Below are 26,148 nucleotides of genomic sequence, written 5' to 3'. Positions count from 1 at the left end.
AGGCTATATACAGGGGGTACCAGTACAGAGTCAATGTGGAGACTATATACAGGGTATTACGGTACAGAGTCAATGTGGAGGCTATATACAGGGGGTACCGGTACAGAGTCAATGTGGAGGCTATATACAGGGGGTACCGGTACAGAGTCAATGTGGAGGCTATATACAGGGGGTACCAGTACAGAGTCAATGTGGAGGCTATATACAGGGTATTACGGTACAGAGTCAATGTGGAGGCTATATACAGGGGGTACCGGAACAGAGTCAATGTGGAGGCTATATACAGGGGGTACCGGTACAGAGTCAATGTGGAGGCTATATACAGGGGGTACTGGTACAGAGTCAATGTGGAGGCTATATACAGGGGGTACCGGTACAGAGTCAATGTGGAGACTATATACAGGGGGTACCGGTACAGAGTCAATGTGGAGGCTATATACAGGGGGTACCGGTACAGAGTCAATGTGGAGACTATATACAGGGGGTACCAGTACAGAGTCAATGTGGAGGCTATATACAGGGGGTACCGGTACAGAGTCAATGTGGAGGCTATATACAGGGGGTACCAGTACAGAGTCAATGTGGAGGCTATATACAGGGTATTACGGTACAGAGTCAATGTGGAGGCTATATACAGGGTGTTACGGTACAGACTCAATGTGGAGGCTATATACAGGGTGTTACGGTACAGAGTCAATGGGGAGACTATATACAGGGGGTACCAGTACAGAGTCAATGTGGAGGCTATATACAGGGGGTACCGGTACAGAGTCAATGTGGAGGCTATATACAGGGGGTACCAGTACAGAGTCAATGTGGAGGCTATATACAGGGTATTACGGTACAGAGTCAATGTGGAGGCTATATACAGGGGGTACCAGTACAGAGTCAATGTGGAGGCTATATACAGGGGGTACCAGTACAGAGTCAATGTGGAGGCTATATACAGGGGGTACTGGTACAGAGTCAATGTGGAGGCTATATACAGGGGGTACTGGTACAGAGTCAATGTGGAGGCTATATACAGGGGGTACCGGAACAGAGTCAATGTGGAGGCTATATACAGGGGGTACCGGTACAGAGTCAATGTGGAGGCTATATACAGGGGGTACTGGTACAGAGTCAATGTGGAGGCTATATACAGGGGGTACCGGTACAGAGTCAATGTGGAGACTATATACAGGGGGTACTGGTACAGAGTCAATGTGGAGGCTATATACAGGGGGTACCGGTACAGAGTCAATGTGGAGACTATATACAGGGGGTACCAGTACAGAGTCAATGTGGAGGCTATATACAGGGGGTACCGGTACAGAGTCAATGTGGAGGCTATATACAGGGGGTACCAGTACAGAGTCAATGTGGAGGCTATATACAGGGGGTACCGGTACAGAGTCAATGTGGAGGCTATATACAGGGGGTACCAGTACAGAGTCAATGTGGAGGCTATATACAGGGGGTACCAATACAGAGTCAATGTGGAGGCTATATACAGGGGGTACCGGTACCGAGTCAATGTGGAGGCTATATACAGGGGGTACCGGTACAGAGTCAATGTGGAGGCTATATACAGGGGGTACCGTTATACAGAGTCATTGTGGAGGCTATATACAGGGGGTACCGGTACAGAGTCAATGCGGAGGCTAAATACAGGGGGTACCGGTACAGTGTCAATGTGGAGGCTATATACAGGGGGTACCGGTACAGTGTCAATGTGGAGACTATTTACAGGGGGTATCGGTACAGAGTCAATGTGGAGGCTATATACAGGGGGTACCGGTACAGAGTCAATGCGGAGGCTATATACAGGGGGTACCAGTACAGAGTCAATGTGGAGGCTATATACAGGGGGTACCGTTATACAGGGGTCACACTGTGGAATTTCACCCAGTAGATATTGGAGTTTATCAAAATCGTGTTTGTTTTTTAATTCTTTGTGGGTCTGTGTTATCTGAGGGAAATATGTATCTCTAATGTGGTCATACATTTTGGCAGGAGGTTAGGAAGTGCAGCTCAGTTTCCATCTCATTTTGTGGGCAGTGTGCACATTGCCTGCACATAGCAATTCTATTCTACAACCAGCTAAAAGAAAGCAAATCGTTGACAATGTACAGACTCAGTGCACAAAGCCTGTCTTCTCTTGAGAGTCAGGTCTGCCTACGGCGGCCTTTCTCAATAGCAAGGCTATGCTCACTGAGTCTGTACATTGTCAACGATTTGCTTTCTTTTAGGTGGTTGTAGAATTGCTCTTTTCTGTATTTTGATAATTAGCGGGTATCGTCATAATTGTGCTCTCTGCATGCATTATTTGGTGTTTTACGTTGTACACAGAGGATATTTTTTTGCAGAATTCTCCATTTAGTGTTCTCCCCATTTTGTGAATTATTCTTTGGTGAGCGGACCCCAGACCTCACAACCATAAAGGGCTGATTCAAGTATTTTTTGCCAGATCGTTATGTAAAATTGTATGTTCCTTTTGATGGCATAGAGAAGTCCCTTGTTGCCTTGTGTCTCAGATCGTTCACATTTTTGTGGAAGTTACCTGTGGCGCTGATGTTTAGGCCGAGGGATGCATTGTTTTTTGTGTGCTCTAGGGCAACGGTGTCTAGATGGAATTTGTGTTGGTGGTCCTTGCGACTGGACCTTTTTTGGAACACCATTATTTTGGTCTTACTGAGATTTACTGTCAGGGACCAGGTCTGACAGAATCTGTGCAGAATATTTAGGTGCTGCTGTAGGCCCTCCTTGGTTGGGGACAGAAGCACCAGATCATCAGCAAACAATAGACATTTGACTTCAGATTCTAGTAGGGTAAGGCCGGGTGCTGCAGACTTTTCTAGTGCCCGCGCCAATTCATTGACATATGTTGAAGAGGGTGGGGCTTAAGCTGCATCCCTGTCTCACCCCACAACCCTGTGGAAAGAAATGTGTTCTTTTTGCCAATTTTAACCACACACTTGTTGTTTGTGTACGTGGATTTCATAACGTGGTGGTCTGTAGTACGGTAATTTGGTAAAAAGCCAATTTGACATTTGCTCAGTACGTTGTTTTCACAGAGGAAATGTACGAGTCTGCTGTTAATGATAATGCAGAGGATTTTCCCAAGGTTGCTGTTGACACATATCCCACGGTAGTTATTGGGGTCAAATTTGTCTCCACTTTTTTGGATTCGGGTGATCAGTCCTTGGTTCCAAATATTGGGGAAGATGCCAGAACTAAGGATGATGTTAAAGAGTTTTAGTATAGCCAATTTCGGAATTTGTTGTCTGTATATTTGATCATTTCATTGAGGATACCATCAACACCACAGGCCTTTTTGGGTTGGAGGGTTTTTATTTTGTCCTGTAACTCATTCAATGTAATTGGTGAATCCAGTGGGTTCTGGTCGTCTTTAATAGTTGATTCTAAGATTTGTTTTGATCATGTATATGTTTTTGCTGTTTGTTCTTTGTTATAGAGCCAAAAAGATTGGAGAAGTGGTTTACCCATACATCTCCATTTTGGATACATCATTCTTTGTGTTGTTGTTTGTTTCGGGTTTCCCAGAAGAGTCTATGGATACTTCAATTACACTGAGCTGATTTCTGACATGCTGTTCCTTCTTTTTCCGTAGTGTATTTCTGTATTGTTTTAGTGATTCACCATAGTGAAGGGCGTAGACTCAGGTTTTCTGGGTCTCTGTGTTTTTGGTTGGACAGGTTTCTCAATTTCTTTATTAGATTTTTGCATTCTTCATCAAACCATCTGTCATTTTTGTTCATTTTCTTAGTTTGTCTGCTTGAAATGTTTAGATTTGCTAGGGAAGCTGAGAGGTTAAATATACTGTTAAGATGTTCAACTGCCAGGTTTACACCTTTACTATTACAGTGGAACATTTTGTCCAGGAAGTTGTCTAAAAGGGGTTGAATTTGTTGTTGCCTAATTGTTCTTTGGTTGGTTTCCACACTACATTCCTTCCATCTATAGCATTTCTTAATATTACTCAGTTCCTTTGGCTTTGATGCCTCGTGATTGAGTATTGCTCTGTTCAAGTAGCCTGTGATTTTGCTGTGGTCTGATAGGGGTGTCAGTGGACTGACTGTGAACGCTCTGAGAGACTCTGGGTTGAGGTCAGTGATAAAGTAGTCTACAGTACTACTGCCAAGAGATGAGCTAGGGGTGTACCTACCATAGGAGTCCCCTCGAAGCCTACCAGTGACTATGTACATACCCAGCGTGCGACAGAGCTGCAGGAGTTGTGGCCCATTTTTGTTGGTTATGTTGTCATAGTTGTGCCTAGGAGGGCATATTTGGGAGGGAATGCTGTCACCTCCAGGCAGGTGTTTGTCCCCCTGTGTGCTGAGGGTGTCAGGTTCTTGTCCGGTTCTGGCATTTCAGTCGCCACAGACAGGTATATATGTCCCTGGGCCTGGAAATGGTTGATCTCCCCCTCTAGGATGGAGAAGTTGTCATCTGTTAAGTATTGATATGGGTAACACACACACGAGGAAATGTTTCTCTTTTGAGATAATTTCCTTATTCATTTCAGATGTAAAATGTTCATTTTTTTTTGGTCTATTTTAATAGTGAGTTATGTCTGCTCTATACCAAATGAGCATAACCCCCTAAATCTCTTTCCTTTTTCACACCTGGTAGTTTGGTGGATGGGACTACCAGCTCTCTGTAACCTAGAGGATAACCAGTGGGTCCATCTCCTCTATACCACCCACCTGGTAGTGTGGTGGATGGGACTACCAGCTCTCTGTAACCTAGAGGACAACCAGTGGGTTCATCTCCTCTATGCCACCCACCTGGTAGTTTGGTGGATGGGACTACCAGCTCTCTGTAACCTAGAGGACAACCAGTGGGTCCATCTCCTCTATGCCACCCACCTGGTAGTGTGGTGGATGGGACTACCAGCTCCCTGTAACCTAGAGGACAACCAGTGGGTCCATCTCCTCTATACCACCCACCTGGTAGTGTGGTGGATGGGACTACCAGCTCTCTGTAACCTAGAGGACAACCAGTGGGTCCATCTCCTCTATACCACCCACCTGGTAGTGTGGTGGATGGGACTACCAGCTCTCTGTAACCTAGATGGCAACCAGTGGGTCCATCTCCTGTATACCAGATTTCTTGTAGGATGACAATGTTTGTATTTCTGATTTCAAGGAGGAAGTCTGGGTTCTTGCTCTTTAGGCCAAAGGCAGATGACCTCTGACCTTGTATATTCCAGGATGAGATAGTAAAAGCTTTGTGTTCCATAGTGTCCAGTGTTATTTCTGTGTGGTTTAGGCCCCGGATCATCACAGTAGGTGTAAGCAGAGTATGTTGACCATCTGATACATACCTCTTAGGTCGCAGGATGGGGCTTGGGCGGGTGTAATAGTGGGGGTTGGGCCTGTTGCTCTGCTCACCACCTGGGCATTTGTCATGTTCTCCTTGTCGCAGGGGCAGGGGGCATGTGGTGGGCAGAAGGGGCATCGGTCTGATATGGTGGGCCTATATAGGGTGTGGCCAGGGTTTGTTTGGGGCGGTCTTAGCTGGTTGGGGTGTGGCTGGAGATGCTGTGGTCTGGGTGTAGGTCCACTTGGTGTGGGTCCTCTTGGTTTGGGTCCTCTTGGTGTAGGTCCTTCAGGATGGGGTCTTGCAGGTCTGGGTGTAGGTCCTCTTGGTGTAGGTCCTCTTGGTGTAGGTCCTCTTGGTGTAGGTCCTCTTGGTGTAGGTCCTCTTGGTGTAGGTCCTCTTGGTGTAGGTCCTCTTGGTGTAGGTCCGCTTGGTGTAGGTTCGCTTGGTGTAGGTCCTCTTGGTGTAGGTCCTCTTGGTGTGGGTCCTCTTGGTGTGGGTCCTCTTGGCGTAGGTCCTCTTGGCGTAGGTCCTCTTGGCGTAGGTCCTCTTGGCGTAGGTCCTCTTGGTGTAGGTCCGCTTGGTGTAGGTCCTCTTGGCGTGGGTTCTCTTGGTGCAGGTCCTTCAGGAGGGGGGTCTAGCAGGTCTGGGAGGGTGTCTCGCTGATCTAGGTGGGGTGTCCGTTGCTCCTGTGTGAGGGTTGAGGGTGACGTTCTTCAGGGTGGAATTGGAAAGTTAGATTGCTGCCTTGTAGAAGTGGACCTGGTCGTAAAGCTGTTCAAGTCCAGGGTGGAGTGGTGGGCCAGGAAGACATCAGGTTTTGAGGCACAGTCCTGGGAAATGCTTGCATTCACCCGCTGTATGGTATCAGGGTGAGAGTATTTCCGTGGTAGCAGGGTGGAGATAACCACTTGTGTGTTGTGGAAAGTGGAAGAAGCTTTTTCGATCACTCCCTTTCTTGCTTGTCCCATTTGTGCCCGTGTGAATTATGATGTGGCCGGGGTACCCTAGTCTGTCCTCTGATAACAGCTCCAGGGCATGCCTAGTGTTTGGGCACCAGAGTTTTGCCACTTTGTGTTCTCTCTCTCTCCTCGTCTCTTTCTTTCTCTCTCTCTCTCTCTCTCTCTCTCTCTCTCTCTCTCTCTCTCTCTCTCTCTCTGTCTCTGTCTCTGTCTCTGTCTCTCTCTCTGTCTCTCTCTCTCTCTGTCTCTCTCTCTCTCTCTCTGTCTCTGTCTCTCTGTCTCTCTGTCTCTGTCTCTCTGTCTCTCTGTCTCTCTCTGTCTCTCTCTGTCTCTCTCTGTCTCTCTCTCTCTGTCTCTCTGTCTCTGTCTCTGTCTCTCTGTCTCTCTGTCTCTGTCTCTGTCTGTGTCTCTCTGTCTCTCTCTGTCTCTCTCTCTCTTGTCTCTCTCTCTCTCTCTCTTGTCTCTCTCTCTCTCTTTCTTTCTCTCAGTTGAGTAATGACTTGTCTTGGACGAGGCTAGAGTCTGCTCTGTGGGAAAATCCCATGTTCTGCCTCCACTATTTCTCTGTTCCCGCTCATTACTCAGACTGACAGAAAGCAGACTGTTGTAACTGCTGTTTCAGTGAAAACGTTACTTAATGTAAAATAGGCTTAGATAAAAACGATTCTTCGGTGTTCTATATAGAACCTGTTTTGTTTTTGGACTACAAAAGATTCTCTGTTGTTTTATTATTAAAAATGCTAAAAAAAATATATTTTTTTTTAAAATAATGGTAAATGTGTAGTTCTGACTGCTCTTCAAGATGATATTAAAACCAAAATGTTCTAACATTTATTTAACGATCCCTTGAAAACAGCACATAGTTGTCAATGGTTTTAGTGGTCTCCTTTTAGTGGTCTCCTTTTAGTGGTCTCCTTAGTAATACTAGTAGTGGTAGTAATACTAGTAGTGGTATTGTAGTGGTAGTAATACTAGTAGTGTTATTGTAGTGGTAGTAATACTAGTAGTGGTAGTAATACTAGTAGTGGTAGTAATACTGGTAGTGGTAGTAATACTAGTAGTGGTAGTAATACTAGTAGTGTTATTGTAGTGGTAGTAATACTAGTAGTGGTAGTAATACTAGTAGTGGTTGTAATACTAGTAGTGGTATTGTAGTGGTAGTAATACTAGTAGTGGTAGTAATACTAGTAGTGGTAGTAAATCTAGTAGTGATATTGTAGTGGTAGTAATACTGGTAGTGGTAGTAATACTAGTAGTGGTAGTAATACTAGTAGTGTTATTGTAGTGGTAGTAATACTGGTAGTGGTAGTAATACTGGTAGTGGTAGTAATACTAGTAGTGGTAGTAATACTAGTAGTGTTATTGTAGTGGTAGTAATACTAGTAGTGGTAGTAATACTAGTAGTGTTATTGTAGTGGTAGTAATACTGGTAGTGGTAGTAATACTAGTAGTGGTAGTAATACTAGTAGTGGTAGTAATACTAGTAGTGGTAGTAATACTAGTAGTGGTAGTGTAGTGGTAGTAATACTAGTAGTGGTAGTAATACTAGTAGTGGTAGTAATACTAGTAGTGGTAGTAATACTAGTAGTGGTAGTGTAGTGGTAGTAATACTAGTAGTGGTAGTAATACTGGTAGTGGTAGTAATACTAGTAGTGGTAGTAATACTAGTAGTGGTAGTAATACTAGTAGTGTTATTGTAGTGGTAGTAATACTGGTAGTGGTAGTAATACTGGTAGTGGTAGTAATACTAGTAGTGGTAGTAATACTAGTAGTGTTATTGTAGTGGTAGTAATACTAGTAGTGGTAGTAATACTAGTAGTGTTATTGTAGTGGTAGTAATACTGGTAGTGGTAGTAATACTAGTAGTGGTAGTAATACTAGTAGTGGTAGTGTAGTGGTAGTAATACTAGTAGTGGTAGTAATACTAGTAGTGGTAGTAATACTAGTAGTGGTAGTGTAGTGGTAGTAATACTAGTAGTGGTAGTAATACTGGTAGTGGTAGTAATACTAGTAGTGGTAGTAATACTAGTAGTGGTAGTAATACTAGTAGTGTTATTGTAGTGGTAGTAATACTGGTAGTTGTAGTAATACTGGTAGTGGTAGTAATACTAGTAGTGGTAGTAATACTAGTAGTGTTATTGTAGTGGTAGTAATACTGGTAGTGGTAGTAATACTAGTAATGGTAGTAATACTAGTAGAGGTATTGTAGTGGTAGTAATACTAGTAGTGGCAGTAATACTAGTAGTGGTATTGTAGTGGTAGTAATACTAGTGGTGGTAGTCATACTAGTAGTGTTATTGTAGTGGTAGTAATACTAGTAGTGGTAGTAATACTAGTAGTGGTAGTGTAGTGGTAGTAATACTAGTAGTGGTAGTAATACTAGTAGTGGTAGTAATACTGGTAGTGGTAGTAATACTAGTAGTGGTATTGTAGTGGTAGTAATACTAGTAGTGGTAGTAATACTAGTAGTAGTAGTAATACTAGTAGTGGTAGTAATACTAGTAGTGGTAATAATACTAGTAGTGGTATTGTAGTGGTAGTAATACTAGTGGTGGTAGTAATACTAGTAGTGGTAGTAATACTAGTAGTGGTAGTAATACTAGTAGTGTTATTGTAGTGGGAGTAATACTGGTAGTGGTAGTAATACTAGTAGTGGTAGTAATACTAGTAGTGGTATTGTAGTTGTTGTGGTAGTGTTTTCCTCTGGGTTTTGAGATTACAAGTCTGTTCAGAATATACTATATCTCAGAAAATGTATATATTCCATACAAACAGCCAGTAACACTCAAAACAACCAGCCAGTAACACACAACAACCAGCCAGTAACACACAAAACAACCAGCCAGTAACACAAAACAACCAGCCAGTAACACACAAAACAACCAGCCAGTAACACACACAACAACCAGCCAGTAACACAGAACAACCAGCCAGTAACACACTTAACAACCAGCCAGTAACACACACAACAACCAGCCAGTAACACAGAACAACCAGCCAGTAACACACTTAACAACCAGCCAGTAACACACATAACAACCAGCTAGTGACACACAACACAACCAGCCAGTAACACACAACACAACCAGCCAGTAACACACAACACAACCAGCCAGTAACACACAACACAACCAGCCAGCAACACACAACCAGCCAGTAACACAACACAACCAGCCAGTAACACAACCAGCCAGTAACACAACCAGCCAGTAACACACAACACAACCAGCCAGTAACACACAACACAACCAGCCAGTAACACACAACACAACCAGCCAGTAACACACAACACAACCAGCCAGTAACACACAACACAACCAGCCAGTAACACACACAACACAACCAGCCAGTAACACACACAACACAACCAGCCAGTAACACACACAACCCAACCAGCCAGTAACACAACACAACCAGCCAGTAACACAACACAACCAGCCAGTAACACAACACAACCAGCCAGTAACACACAACACAACCAGCCAGTAACACACAACACAACCAGCCAGTAACACACAACACAACCAGCCAGTAACACACACAACACAACCAGCCAGTAACACACACAACACAACCAGCCAGTAACACACACAACACAACCAGCCAGTAACACACACAACACAACCAGCCAGTAACACAACACAACCAGCCAGTAACACAACACAACCAGCCAGTAACACAACACAAGCAGCCAGTAACACACAACACAACCAGCCTGTAACACACAACACAACCAGCCAGTAACACACAACACAACCAGCCAGTAACACACAACACAACCAGCCAGTAACACACAACACAACCAGCCAGTAACACACAACACAACCAGCCAGTAACACACAACACAACCAGCCAGTAACACACAACACAACCAGCCAGTAACACACAACACAACCAGCCAGTAACACACAACACAACCAGCCAGTAACACACAACACAACCAGCCAGTAACACACAACACAACCAGCCAGTAACACACAACACAACCAGCCAGTAACACAACACAACCAGCCAGTAACACACAACACAACCAGCCAGTAACACACAACACAACCAGCCAGTAACACACAACACAACCAGCCAGTAACACACACAACACAACACAACCAGCCAGTAACACACACAACACAACACAACCAGCCAGTAACACACACAACACAACCAGCCAGTAACACACACAACACAACCAGCCAGTAACACAACACAACCAGCCAGTAACACAACACAACCAGCCAGTAACACACAACACAACCAGCCAGTAACACACAACACAACCAGCCAGTAACACACACAACACAACCAGCCAGTAACACACACAACACAACCAGCCAGTAAAACACACAACACAACCAGCCAGTAACACAACACAACCAGCCAGTAACACAACACAACCAGCCAGTAACACAACACAACCAGCCAGTAACACAACACAACCAGCCAGTAACACACAACACAACCAGCCAGTAACACACAACACAACCAGCCAGTAACACACAACACAACCAGCCAGTAACACAACACAACCAGCCAGTAACACACAACACAACCAGCCAGTAACACACAACACAACCAGCCAGTAACACACAACACAACCAGCCAGTAACACACAACACAACCAGCCAGTAACACACAACCAGCCAGTAACACACAACACAACCAGCCAGTAACACACACAACAATCAGCCAGTAACACACACAACAATCAGCCAGTAACACACACAACAATCAGCCAGTAACACACACAACAACCAGCCAGTAACACACACAACAACCAGCCAGTGACACACAACACAACCAGCCAGTGACACACAACACAACCAGCCAGTAACACACAACACAACCAGCCAGTAACACACAACACAACCAGCCAGTAACACACAAAACAACCAGCCAGTAACACAAAACAACCAGCCAGTAACACACACAACAACCAGCCAGTAACACAGAACACAACCAGCCAATAACACAGAACACAACCAGCCAATAACACACAACACAACCAGCCAGTAACACACAACACAACCAGCCAGTAACACACAACCAGCCAGTAACACAACACAACCAGCCAGTAACACAACACAACCAGCCAGTAACACAACACAACCAGCCAGTAACACAACCAGCCAGTAACACAACCAGCCAGTAACACAACCAGCCAGTAACACAACCAGCCAGTAACACAACCAGCCAGTAACACAACACAACCAGCCAGTAACACACAACACAACCAGCCAGTAACACACACAACACAACCAGCCAGTAACACACAACACAACCAGCCAGTAACACAACACAACCAGCCAGTAACACAACACATCCAGCCAGTAACACACAACACAACCAGCCAGTAACACACAACACAACCAGCCAGTAACACACAACACAACCAGCCAGTAACACACAACACAACCAGCCAGTAACACACAACACAACCAGCCAGTAACACACAACACAACCAGCCAGTAACACACAACACAACCAGCCAGTAACACACAACACAACCAGCCAGTAACACACAACACAACCAGCCAGTAACACACAACACAACCAGCCAGTAACACACAACACAACCAGCCAGTAACACACAACACAACCAGTAACACACTTAACAACCAGCCAGTAACACACACAACAATCAGCCAGTAACACACACAACAATCAGCCAGTAACACACACAACAACCAGCCAGTAACACACACAACAACCAGCCAGTGACACACAACACAACCAGCCAGTAACACACAACACAACCAGCCAGTAACACACAACACAACCAGCCAGTAACACAACACAACCAGCCAGTAACACAACACAACCAGCCAGTAACACAACACAACCAGCCAGTAACACAACACAACCAGCCAGTAACACAACACAACCAGCCAGTAACACAACACAACCAGCCAGTAACACAACACAACCAGCCAGTAACACACAACACAACCAGCCAGTAACACACAACACAACCAGCCAGTAACACACAACACAACCAGCCAGTAACACACAACACAACCAGCCAGTAACACACGACAACCAGCCAGTAACACACGACAACCAGCCAGTAACACACACGACAACCAGCCAGTAACACACACGACAACACGACAACCAGCCAGTAACACACACGACAACCAGCCAGCAACACACGACAACCAGCCATTAACACAACACAACCAGCCAGTAACACACAACACAACCAGCCAGTAACACACAACACAACCAGCCAGTAACACACAACACAACCAGCCAGTAACACACGACAACCAGCCAGTAACACACAACACAACCAGCCAGTAACACACGACAACCAGCCAGTAACACAACACAACCAGCCAGTAACACAACACAACCAGCCAGTAACACACGACAACCAGCCAGTAACACACGACAACCAGCCAGTAACACACGACAACCAGCCAGTAACACACACGACAACCAGCCAGTAACACACACGACAACCAGCCAGTAACACACACAACAACACGACAACCAGCCAGCAACACACACGACAACCAGCCAGCAACACACGACAACCAGCCAGCAACACACAACAACCAGCCAGCAACACACGACAACCAGCCAGCAACACACGACAACCAGCCAGTAACACAACACAACCAGCCAGTAAACACACAACACAACCAGCCAGTAAACACACAACACAACCAGCCAGTAACACACGACAACCAGCCAGTAACACACAACACAACCAGCCAGTAACACACGACAACCAGCCAGTAACACAACACAACCAGCCAGTAACACAACACAACCAGCCAGTAACACAACACAACCAGCCAGTAACACAACACAACCAGCCAGTAACACAACACAACCAGCCAGTAACACAACACAACCAGCCAGTAACACACGACAACCAGCCAGTAGCACACAGCAACCAGCCAGTAACACACAACAACCAGCCAGTAACACACAACAACCAGCCAGTAGCACACAGCTATGGGTGTTTATTCTCTCTGTTTTGGATGATCTTCAGTACAATACAGGAGTACTATTGCTGATTTTGATAGGTTGAGTTAAGTCACTGAAATGAACAGGGTTTGGGATGGCAAGGGTTTTCCTGAACCGCTTATGTAGAGAAGGAAATGTGTTGCGCACACACACGCGCGCGCACACTGAGAGAGGGAGATTTTAAAAAAAGGGGGAGAGAGAGAGACCGGAAAAGGGAGCGAGAGAAAGACAGGAACATTGGGGTAGAGCAAGAGAAAAAGAGGGAGAGAGTGAAAGATAAATAGAGGCTTAGAAAAAAAGAGTGACAGGAAGAGGAAAATGGATAGAGAGAGGAGAGAGAGGAGAGAGAGGAGAGAGAGAGGAGAGAGAGGAGAGAGAGAGGAGAGAGAGGAGAGAGAGAGGAGAGAGAGGAGAGAGAGGAGAGAGAGGAGAGAGAGAGGAGAGAGAGGAGAGAGAGGAGAGAGAGGAGAGAGAGGAGAGAGAGGAGAGAGACGAGAGAGACGAGAGAGAGGAGAGAGAGGAGAGAGACGAGAGAGACGAGAGAGACGAGAGAGACGAGAGTGGAGTTGCACTGCTTGTGAACAACAAACCACAGCTTGTGCTCTTGCTCTCTCTCTCTCTCGCTCTCTCTCGACCACCACACCCAGGAGAGACGGACTGTGTTTTTGTAGCTGGTATTTAAGTGAATCTGCTGGAAATGGAGCCCAGAGAGAAGGGTGACTAAGGGTGGGGAAAGTTGAGGGAGAAGGAGAATCAGAGAGAGATACTCTTTGTGGAGTGGTTTGGGGATGTTGAGGGTAGTTTGTTGAGGGTAGTTTGGGCATGTTGAGGGTAGTTTGTTGAGGGTAGTTTGGGCATGTTGAGGGTAGTTTGTTGAGGGTAGTTTGGGCATGTTGAGGGTAGTTTGTTGAGGGTAGTTTGGGCATGTTGAGGGTAGTTTGTTGAGGGTAGTTTGGGGATGTTGAGGGTAGTTTGTTGAGGGTAGTTTGGGCATGTTGAGGGTAGTTTGTTGAGGGTAGTTTGGGGATGTTGAGGGTAGTTTGTTGAGGGTAGTTTGGGCATGTTGAGGGTAGTTTGTTGAGGGTAGTTTGGGCATGTTGAGGGTAGTTTGTTGAGGGTAGTTTGGGCATGTTGAGGGTAGTTTGTTGAGGGTAGTTTGGGCATGTTGAGGGTAGTTTGTTTAGGGTAGTTTGGGGATGTTGGGGGTAGATTGTTGACGGTAGTTTGGGGATGGTGAGGGTAGTTTGGGGATGGTGAGGGTCGTTTGGGGATGGTGAGGGTAGTTTGGAGATTGTGAGGGTAGTTTGGGGATGGTGAGGGTAGTTTGGGGATGGTGAGGGTAGTTTGTGGATGGTGAGGGTAGTTTGGGGATGGTGAGGATAGTTTGGGGATGGTGAGGGTAGTTTGGGGATGGTGAGGGTAGTTTGGGGATGGTGAGGGTAGTTTGGGGATGGTGAGGGTAGTTTGGGGATGGTGAGGGTAGTTTGGGGATGGTGAGGGTAGTTTGAGGATGGTGAGGGTAGTTTGGGGATGGTGAGGGTAGTTTGGGGATGGTGAGGGTGGTTTGGGATGGTGAGGGTAGTTTGGGGATGGTGAGGGTAGTTTGGGGATGGTGAGGGTAGTTTGGGGATGGTGAGGGTAGTTTGGGGATGGTGAGGGTAGTTTGGGGATGGTGAGGGTAGTTTGGGGGTGGTGAGGGTAGTTTGGAGATGGTGAGGGTCGTTTGGTGATGTTGAGGGTAGTTTGGGGTGGTAGATGTTTGGGGTGGTTCTGGGTATCTGGGTGGTTGTGGGTAATTAGCAGGACCCAGGGTTAGCTATAGTACAGCTAGCCCGTACTGGTTGGTTGTTAGTGTTCGGTTGTTCAGTGCTGACTGTACTGTAGGGACTGTATGACTGTGTAAGGTGGTGACAGCCGAGGAGGAGAGGAGAGGCCATGCAGGAAAGCAGTCCAGAGCCCCTGCTGACAGAGAGGGGAAAACCCCTGGTGTTTCTGAAACACTCTCCCTCTCCCCATCCTCCTCTCATCTTTTCCTCCCCCTCTAAGCCTGGTTGTGTTGTTTCTGTAGTCTGAGTTTGAAAACACAGGCAGGACATGACCTCAGCTGGGATCTTCACTAGAACCCTTTTCCCACTACAAGTCCCCCTGTCCTGTCCCACTATAACCCTGTTCCCCCACCCCACCCCACCCCACCCCTCCCCTCCCCTCCTCTCCACCACCCCTTCCCTCCCCTCCTCTCCACCTCCTCTCCTCTCCACCACCCCTTCCCTCCCCTCCACCACCCCTTCCCTCCTCTCCACCACCCCTTCCCTCCTCTCCACCACCCCTTCCCTCCTCTCCACCACCCCTCCTCTCCACCACCCCTTCCCTCCTCTCCACCACCCCTCCTCTCCACCACCCCTCCTCTCCTCTCCACCACCCCTTCCCTCCCCTCCACCACCCCTTCCCTCCCCTCCTCTCCACCTCCTCTCCTCTCCACCACCCCTTCCCTCCCCTCCACCACCCCTTCCCTCCCCTCCTCTCCACCTCCTCTCCTCTCCACCACCCCTTCCCTCCCCTCCTCTCCACCTCCACTCCTCTCCACCACCCCTTCCCTCCCCTCCACCACCCCTTCCCTCCCCTCCTCTCCACCACCCCTCCTCTCCTCTCTCATACTCTCTGGGGGGGGGGGATTCAGTCATACTCTAGGGGGGGATTCAGTCATACTCTGTGGGGAGTGGGGGGGTCAGTCATACTCTCTGGGGAGGGGGGAGTGGGGGGTCAGTCATACTCTCTGGGGAGGGAGGAGTGGGGGGTCAGTCATACTCTCTGGGGGCGGAGTGGGGGATTCAGTCATACTCTCTGGGGGGGGGGGGGATTCAGTCATACTCTCTGGCGGGGGATTCATTCATACTCTCTGGGGGGGGGGGGGGGGGGGGATTCAGTCATACTCTCTGGGGGGGGGATTCAGTCATACTCTCTGGGGGGGGGGATTCAGTCATACTCTCTTCATTGAGGAAGTAGAGGAACTGGTGTCAGGGCTGCGGACACACACACCCCTTCCTGACATTCTTCTGTCACAGCCTGACTGACGCACACACACGCGTTTTTAAAAGGTAGAGCTGTGTTCTGTCATGTTAGAATAACTGTGTTCTGCCAGACCGAGAAGAACAGATTCTAATACACAGACAGACAGAGACAGACAGGCTTACTGGACTTACCTAGCTGTTATGGTAACTCAGCCACCTGGACAGTAGTCCTGTTGTCTTCGTATCTTAGTAACTTTTTCCATAGCTTCTGGTAAACCACAGGTGAGCTTGTTGCATAAAGCTCTGTTCATTTGTGTAGGGTTAGGGTTAGGGTTAGGGTTATGGTTAGTGAGGTGTGGTGAGTGGGTTAGGGTTAGGGTTAGGGTTAGGGTTATGGTTAGTGAGGTGTGGTGAGTGTGTTAGGGTTAGGGTTAGGGTTAGGGTTAGGGTTATGGTTAGTGAGGTGTGGTGAGTGTGTTAGGGTTAGGGTTAGTGAGGTGTGGGGAGTGTGTTTTGGTTCTACAGCAGTGTTTTCCAACTTCAGTCCTTCAGGCCCCCCCCAACAGCCCAACTCCGGTCCCCCCCCCAACAGCCCAACTCCGGTCCCCCCCCTAACAGTCCAACTCCGGTCCCCCCCCTAACAGCCCAACTCCGGTCCCCCCCCTAACAGCCCAACTCCGGTCCCCCCCCTAACAGCCCAACTCCGGTCCCCCCCCTAACAGCCCAACTCCAGTCCTCCCAACAGCCCAACTCCAGTCCTCCCCCTAACAGCCCAACTCCAGTCCCCCCCCTAACAGCCCATCTCCGGTCCCCCCCCTAACAGCCCAACTCCAGTCCCCCCCCATAACAGGAGGGACTGGAGTTGGACTGTTGGGGGAACTGGAGTTGGGACACTGGTCTACAGGCTCTAACAGCTACATTACCAATAGCTCTAACAGCTACACTACCAATAGCTCTAACAGCTGCACTACCAGGTGAGCTCGTTGACACACACAGCTGTTGCGTAATCTCACCTGTGATTCATCAGACCGGGTATGGAACAACGCCATGGGGAATAACTGTTCACTATATTCTGTGACAGCAGCATGTTGTAGTGATTGGCAGTTAACTTGAGCTGTGAAGGTGTTGTGTTCATTTGATTAGGGGGTTTCTGAGACTGATTATCTGTGGATGTAGTGAATTAGGGGGTTTCTGAGACTGATTATCTGTGGATGTAGTGAATTAGGGGGTTTCTGAGACTGATTATCTGTGGATGTAGTGAATTAGGGGGTTTCTGAGACTGATTATCTGTGGATGTAGTGAATTAGGGGGTTTCTGAGACTGATTATCTGTGGATGTAGTGAATTAGGGGGTTTCTGAGACTGATTATCTGTGGATGTAGTGAATTAGGGGGTTTCTGAGACTGATTATCTGTGGATGTAGTGAATTAGGGGGTTTCTGAGACTGATTATCTGTGGATGTAGTGAATTAGGGGGTTTCTGAGACTGATTATCTGTGGATGTAGTGAATTAGGGGGTTTCTGAGACTGATTATCTGTGGATGTAGTGAATTAGGGGGTTTCTGAGACTGATTATCTGTGGATGTAGTGAATTAGGTGGTTTCTGAGACTGATTATCTGTGGATATAGTGAATTAGGTGGTTTCTGAGACTGATTATCTGTGGATATAGTGAATTAGGGGGTTTCTGAGACTGATTATCTGTGGATATAGTGAATTAGGGGTTTTAATTTATTTCAAGTATCTTGTTTTCTGTTCTATCCTCGTCATTAGAGCTCCGACGACTCTGATCCGAATAATCAGGCTTCTGCATTGATGTGTTCGTGTTTATAATTGTCTATATTTAGTGATTGTGTATTTATCCATTAGTATTACAATTAGCTCTTGTGATTTTGTATACATCTGACTCTTGAGTCAGCAGCCCTGCCTAATGGCCTGTACCCAGTTGGTGGTTAAATCCACGCTCATCCCCTCCTCTCTACCACCCCTCCTCTCTACCACCCCTCCTCTCCCCTCTTCTCTACCACCCCTCCCCTCCTCATCCCCTCCTGAATGGGAGATTTAAACAGACCCGGGTTCAAATACTATTTGAAATCATTTCCAATCCATTATCTGGTCTTGATTGACCTTGCCTGTTTTGCAATTGAACTACTAGGAAAGTCCAGACAGGCTGAAAGCATTTAGAAAAGTTTTCCGATAATATTTGAACCCAGATCTGCTACCCTGGGTGACCCCCGTGTGGTCCTTAGTTTAACTGCTGCTAATGGTTTCACTTTTAATCCTAAAGATAAAAGGAGGCCTGTTTTCTTTTATGTCTTATGTGTTTTTAATCATAATATATGTAAAACAGATGTGGTTTAAGAGCTACTGTTGGTGGGACAGAACATTATGGTAATTAATCTACAAAGGGCAGGCTTCATCTCTGTCTAGTCCCGGGTATGGCAGGCTTCATTTCTGGCTAGTCCCGGGTAGGGCAGGCTTCATCTCTGTCTAGTCCCGGGTATGGCAGGCTTCATCTCTGGCTAGTCCCGGGTATGGCAGGCTTCATCTCTGGCTAGTCCCGGGTAGGGCAGGCTTCATCTCTGTCTTGTCCCGGGTATGGCAGGCTTCATCTCTGGCTAGTCCCGGGTATGGCAGGCTTCATCTCTGGCTAGTCCCGGGTATGGCAGGCTTCATCTCTGGCTAGTCCCGGGTAGGGCAGGCTTCATCTCTGTCTAGTCCTGGGTAGGGCAGGCTTCATCTCTGTCTAGTCCTGGGTAGGGCAGGCTTCATCTCTGGCTAGTCCCGGGTAGGGAAGGCTTCATCTCTGGCTAGTCCCGGGTAGGGCAGGCTTCATCTCTGTCTAGTCCTGGGTAGGGCAGGCTTCATCTCTGTCTAGTCCTGGGTAGGGCAGGCTTCATCTCTGGCTAGTCCCGGATATGGCAGGCTTCATCTCTGTCTAGTCCCGGGTATGGCAGGCTTCATCTCTGGCTAGTCCCGGGCAGGGCAGGCTTCATCTCTGGCTAGTCCCGGGCAAGGCAGGCTTAATCTCTGTCTAGTCCCAGGTAGGGCAGGCTTCATCTCTGTTTAGTCCCGGGTAGGGCAGGCTTAATCTCTGTCTAGTCCCGGGTAGGGCAGGCTTCATCTCTGTCTAGTCCCAGGTAGGGCAGGCTTCATCTCTGTCTAGTCCCAGGTATGGCAGGCTTCATCTCTGTCTAGTCCCGGGTATGGCAGGCTTCATCTCTGGCTAGTCCTGGGCAGGGCAGGCTTCATCTCTGGCTAGTCCTGGGCAAGGCAGGCTTAATCTCTGGCTAGTCCCGGGTAGGGCAGGCTTCATCTCTGTCTAGTCCCGGGTAGGGCAGGCTTAATCTCTGTCTAGTCCCGGGTAGGGCAGGCTTAATCTCTGTCTAGTCCCGGGTAGGGCAGGCTTCATCTCTGTCTAGTCCCGGGTAGGGCAGGCTTCAGCTCTGTCTAGTCCCGGGTAGGGCAGGCTTCATCTCTGTCTAGTCCCGGGTAGAGCAGGCTTCATCTCTGTCTAGTCCTGGGTAGGGCAGGCTTCATCTCTGTCTAGTCCTGGGTAGGGCAGGCTTCATCTCTGTCTAGTCCCGGGTATGGCAGGCTTCATCTCTGTCTAGTCCTGGGTAGGGCAGGCTTCATCTCTGGCTAGTCCCGGGTATGGCAGGCTTCATCTCTGGCTAGTCCCGGGCAGGCACAGACAATTTGCCAATTCCAGTAGATTGAATCTGCTGGAATTGGCAACTGCAGTCATATCTCTTATACAGCCTTGATTAGAGTTTAGTCATACATAACCTGTTCCCAATAGATAAGAGGGGAATCCATACACTGAACGCTGACAGCAGGACTGGTCTTCTGCTTGTACCTTTAGTTCAAACAGATGGTGATGTAGGATATCTCTGTCTTAGGTTAGAGTTCCAGCAACGATCAGAAAGGAGAATGGAAAATGACAAAATGGCCGAAGGACAAGGGGTAGCTGTTCTAAGAAAGATAAGGAGTTTGGATGGTTTATTCTATAAAACTACAGGGCTGTTTGGAATAACAAAGTACTACAACTAACCAAATCCCCCCCCCTCCCCAAAGTAAAGTGTTGGTTTTAGTACCAACTAGCTATCCAGATTACAGAAACACACACACACACACACACACACACACACACACACACACACACACACAGAGAGGCTCTGAGCACCAGTTGGTCTGTTTCAAAGCATTTCCTCTCGCTGTCCTTTTGATGTTTATAAAGTAGCAACAGAGAAACAATGAAGGTACTTTGTTTGATATGAATGTGCTGTTAGGTCCCACTGCAGCTCGCTCTCTTTCTGTCTGTCTCCCCCTCTCGCTGTCTCCCCCTCTCGCTGTCTCCCCCTCTCGCTGTCTCTCCCTCTCTCGCTGTCTCTCCCCCTCTCGCTGTCTCCCCCTCTCGCTGTCTCTCCCCCTCTCGCTGTCTCTCCCCCTCTCGCTGTCTCTCCCCCTCTCGCTGTCTCTCCCCCTCTCGCTGTCTCTCCCCCTCTCGCTGTCTCCCCCTCTCGCTGTCTCCCCCTCTCGCTGTCTCCCCCTCTCGCTGTCTCCCCCTCTCGCTGTCTCCCCCTCTCGCTGTCTCTCCCCCTCTCGCTGTCTCTCCCCCTCTCGCTGTCTCTCCCCCTCTCGCTGTCTCTCCCCCTCTCGCTGTCTCTCCCCCTCTCGCTGTCTCTCCCCCTCTCGCTGTCTCGCTGTCTCTCTCTCTCTCGCTGTCTCTCCCCCTCTCGCTGTCTCGCTGTCTCTCTCTCTCTCGCTGTCTCCCTCTCTCTCTCTCGCTGTCTCCCTCTCTCTCTCTTGCGGTCTCTCTCTCTCGCTGTCTCTCTCTCTCTCTCGCTCTCTCTCTCTCTCTCTCTCTCTCTCTCTCTCGCTCTCTCGCTCTCTCTCTCTCTCGCTGTCTCTCTCTCTCTCTCGCTGTCTCCCTCTCTCTCTCTCTCTCGCTGTCTCTCTCTCGCTGTCTCCCTCTCTCTCTCTCTCTCTTGCTGTCTCTCTCTCTCTCTTGCTGTCTCTCTCTCTCTCTTGCTGTCTCCCTCTCTCTCTCTCTCTCGCTGTCTCTCTCGCTGTCTCTCTCGCTGTCTCCCTCTCTCCCTCTCTCTCTCTCGCTGTCTCTCTCTCTCGCTGTCTGATTGAGTTGTTACCAGTGTACTGAGATATGCAGGGTTTGATGGAATAGTGTCATAATGATTAAGTTGTTACCAGTGTACTGAGATATTCAGGGTTTGATGGAATAGTGTCATAATGATTAAGTTGTTACCAGTGTACTGAGATATGCAGGACACTTGACTTCCTGGCAACTTTGAGAAAAAAACAAACACTATATATCACAGTTGTGCCTGGTCATCTCTAGTTACCCCACTGCTAACCTTACCTTTGTGGCTGTGGTAACTAGTGTAAACAGTTGTGCCTGGTCATCTCTAGTTACCCCACTGCTAACCTTACCTTTGTGGCTGTGGTAACTAGTGTAAACAGTTGTGCCTGGTCATCTCTAGTTACCCCACTGCTAACCTTACCTTTGTGGCTGTGGTAACTAGTGTAAACAGTTGTGCCTGGTCATCTCTAGTTACCCCACTGCTAACCTTACCTTTGTGGCTGTGGTAACTAGTGTAAACAGTTGTGCCTGGTCATCTCTAGTTACCCCACTGCTAACCCATACCTTTGTGGCTGTGGTAACTAGTGTAAACAGTTGTGCCTGGTCATCTCTAGTTACCCCACTGCTAACCCATACCTTTGTGGCTGTGGTAACTAGTGTAAACAGTTGTGCCTGGTCATCTCTAGTTACCCCACCGCTAACCTTACCTTTGTGGCTGTGGTAACTAGTGTAAACAGTTGTGCCTGGTCATCTCTAGTTACCCCACTGCTAACCCATACCTTTGTGGCTGTGGTAACTAGTGTAAACAGTTGTGCCTGGTCATCTCTAGTTACCCCACCGCTAACCTTACCTTTGTGGCTGTGGTAACTAGTGTAAACAGTTGTGCCTGGTCATCTCTAGTTACCCCACTGCTAACCTTACCTTTGTGGCTGTGGTAACTAGTGTAAACAGTTGTGCCTGGTCATCTCTAGTTACCCCACCGCTAACCTTACCTTTGTGGCTGTGGTAACTAGTGTAAACAGTTGTCCCTGGTCATCTCTAGTTACCCCACTGCTAACCTTACCTTTGTGGCTGTGGTAACTAGTGTAAACAGTTGTGCCTGGTCATCTCTAGTTACCCCACCGCTAACCTTACCTTTGTGGCTGTGGTAACTAGTGTAAACAGTTGTGCCTGGTCATCTCTAGTTACCCCACTGCTAACCTTACCTTTGTGGCTGTGGTAACTAGTGTAAACAGTTGTGCCTGGTCATCTCTAGTTACCCCACCGCTAACCTTACCTTTGTGGCTGTGGTAACTAGTGTAAACAGTTGTGCCTGGTCATCTCTAGTTACCCCACTGCTAACCTTACCTTTGTGGCTGTGGTAACTAGTGTAAACAGTTGTGCCTGGTCATCTCTAGTTACCCCACTGCTAACCCATACCTTTGTGGCTGTGGTAACTAGTGTAAACAGTTGTGCCTGGTCATCTCTAGTTACCCCACTGCTAACCTTACCTTTGTGGCTGTGGTAACTAGTGTAAACAGTTGTGCCTGGTCATCTCTAGTTACCCCACTGCTAACCTTACCTTTGTGGCTGTGGTAACTAGTGTAAACAGTTGTGCCTGGTCATCTCTAGTTACCCCACCGCTAACCTTACCTTTGTGGCTGTGGTAACTAGTGTAAACAGTTGTGCCTGGTCATCTCTAGTTACCCCACTGCTAACCCATACCTTTGTGGCTGTGGTAACTAGTGTAAACAGTTGTGCCTGGTCATCTCTAGTTACCCCACTGCTAACCTTACCTTTGTGGCTGTGGTAACTAGTGTAAACAGTTGTGCCTGGTCATCTCTAGTTACCCCACTGCTAACCCATACCTTTGTGGCTGTGGTAACTAGTGTAAACAGTTGTGCCTGGTCATCTCTAGTTACCCCACTGCTAACCTTACCTTTGTGGCTGTGGTAACTAGTGTAAACAGTTGTGCCTGGTCATCTCTAGTTACCCCACTGCTAACCTTACCTTTGTGGCTGTGGTAACTAGTGTAAACAGTTGTGCCTGGTCATCTCTAGTTACCCCACCGCTAACCTTACCTTTGTGGCTGTGGTAACTAGTGTAAACAGTTGTGCCTGGTCATCTCTAGTTACCCCACTGCTAACCTTACCTTTGTGGCTGTGGTAACTAGTGTAAACAGTTGTGCCTGTTGTTCCACGTGTAGCAGCCCCTTCATTGGATATAATGGTCCCAAACGATCTTGCCTCCTCCCAACTGCCATTTTTGAAGAATTGTATTATCCTTGTGAGAGAGGCCAATACAATGGATCATCTGTGGTTATATACAGGGCTTGGTGATGGCTTTCTGTCTCTTTAAAATGGAAGCAAACCCATTCCTTTTCTTCTTCGCTCTCTCTCTCTCTACCTCTCTGTCTCTCTCTCTCTCTCTACCTCTCTCTCTCTCTCTCTACCTCTGTCTCTCTCTCTCTCTCTCTACCTCTGTCTCTCGCTCTACCTCTCTCTCTCTCTCTCTCTCTCTACCTCTTTCTCTCTCTCTCTACCTCTGTCTCTCTCTCTCTGCCTCTACCTCTCTCTCTCTCTCTCTACCTCTCTCTCTCTCTCTCTGCCTCTACCTCTCTCTCTCTCTCTCTCTACCTCTCTCTCTCTCTCTCTCTCTCTCTACCTCTTTCTCTCTCTCTCTACCTCTGTCTCTCTCTCTCTGCCTCTACCTCTCTCTCTCTCTCTCTGTCTCTCTCTCTGTCTCTCTCTCTCTCTCCCCCCTTTACATGTGAGCAGTTTATCTGATTTTTTTGTTATGTTTGTTTCTATTGTCTTTAGATTTGGGACATGAGTGATGATGAGAGCATCTGAGAGGGAGGACGGAACCCGAAACATCAGAGTTCTAGAATCGGAACACGGAACACATTCTGCTGCGTTCCAACACGGCGTCACTTCTCCTCTCTTCTGGTCAGAGTTCAGGACATATATAATTGACCTTCTTCACGATTATTATTTTCTAAACCCCAGTTGGTGTTTACGTATGCCCCTGAAACAGTCTTAATGACGGCTAACAGCAGTTGAATTAAGAATATAGGGTCTTCCAGTATTTTCTGAAACTGTTTTTACGTTGGGTATCATCAGAAAGGATGAAAAAACATAATCTTTAAAATGCCACTGATAATATTACCATCTAATAAACATCTGAAATGGAAAGAATGTCTGTCGTGTTAAGGGAGAACCCCTCGCTTTATAACAGTGTCGCTCTCATGACAACTAATATGGTGAGACATTCTGTTCTATTCCTTCTATGTTCTGAAGGGGAATGTAAAGATATATTTTGAAGATTGCTGAAAATGTTTAAATGCTTTTCAGGCTATCTTGAATCATTTGTGTTATTTGTTTCCCAGATAAATTGTCCTGATTACGACCCGTACCCAGCTCACTGTCGGGAACGTATACATTTCCCAGATTGACCTTCTCCTGTAACATACAGTATATATATATATATATAACACAGGTACGCTCTTTACTATTGCTCTTCCAGTTTCAGGGACTTTTCACACATGTATGTCCATCCAGATGATTACACTGTGTAAATATGGCTTGATGTAGACATACACACCAGTACAACATACAATAGGAACTGCTTTACAACCCCGAGGGTAGGTACCACGGTTTGTGAAACACAGAATGATGCCACCACTCCGTACGTTTTCCATATTCTGTCATGTCGCATCTTGTACTTTTTTTTTTGTAGCATCTTTGTCAAGTACAGATAAAAGCCATATTTGACTCTTACATTGGATGTAAATCAAATTAAATGTTCCCTGTGTGGATGGTGTCCTCTTCATTTCATCTACATTAACCACCTATATATATATATATATACATACACTGAGTACCAAACATTAAGAACACCTTCCTAAGTTGAATCCGCCCCTCTCCACTTTTGCCCTCAGAACAGCCTGAATTCTTCGGGGCATGGACTGTACAAGGTGTCGAAAGCGTTTCCACAGGGATGCTGGCCCATGTTGACTCCAGTGCTTCCCACTGGATGTCCTTTTGGGTGGTGGACCATTCTTGATACACACAGGAAACTGTTGAGTGTGAAAAACCCCAGCAGCGTTGCAGTTCTTGACACGTTCAAACCGGTGCGCCTGGCACCTACTACCATATCCTGTTTAAACCGGTGCACCTGGCACCTGCTACCATACCCTGTTTAAACCGGTGCTCCTGGCACCTGCTACCATACCCTGTTTAAACCGGTGCTCCTGGCACCTGCTACCATATCCTGTTTAAACCGGTGCTCCTGGCACCTGCTACCATATCCTGTTTAAACCGGTGCTCCTGGCACCTGCTACCATACCCTGTTTAAACCGGTGCACCTGGCACCTACTACCATATCCTGTTTAAACCGGTGCACCTGGCACCTGCTACCATACCCTGTTTAAACCGGTGCACCTGGCACCTGCTACCATACCCTGTTTAAACCGGTGCTCCTGGCACCTGCTACCATACCCTGTTTAAACCGGTGCTCCTGGCACCTGCTACCATACCCTGTTTAAACCGGTGCTCCTGGCACCTACTACCATACCCTGTTTAAACCGGTGCGCCTGGCACCTGCTACCATACCCTGTTTAAACCGGTGCTCCTGGCACCTGCTACCATACCCTGTTTAAACCGGTGCTCCTGGCACCTGCTACCATATCCTGTTTAAACCGGTGCTCCTGGCACCTGCTACCATATCCTGTTTAAACCGGTGCTCCTGGCACCTGCTACCATACCCTGTTTAAACCGGTGCACCTGGCACCTACTACCATATCC

The 26,148-nt window shown here is 47.5% G+C and overlaps 1 protein-coding gene across 1 annotated transcript in view; it reads left to right on the top strand.

Annotated features, from left to right (window-relative positions):
• Positions 1-25,158, top strand: part of atg7 (ATG7 autophagy related 7 homolog (S. cerevisiae)) — a 91,215-nt gene extending 66,057 nt beyond the window's left edge. Inside the window, exon 19 of the mRNA XM_036984267.1 lies at positions 24,163-25,158. Within this exon, the coding sequence (XP_036840162.1) occupies positions 24,163-24,195 (33 nt within the window). The 3' untranslated portion in view covers positions 24,196-25,158. The remainder of the gene's footprint in view (positions 1-24,162) is intronic.
• The last annotated feature ends 990 nt before the right edge of the window (positions 25,159-26,148 follow it).

This window comes from Oncorhynchus mykiss, chromosome 7 (genome assembly GCF_013265735.2).
Source record: "Oncorhynchus mykiss isolate Arlee chromosome 7, USDA_OmykA_1.1, whole genome shotgun sequence".
NCBI lineage: Eukaryota > Metazoa > Chordata > Actinopteri > Salmoniformes > Salmonidae > Oncorhynchus > Oncorhynchus mykiss.
This window is presented reverse-complemented; position numbering and strand designations above follow the sequence as displayed.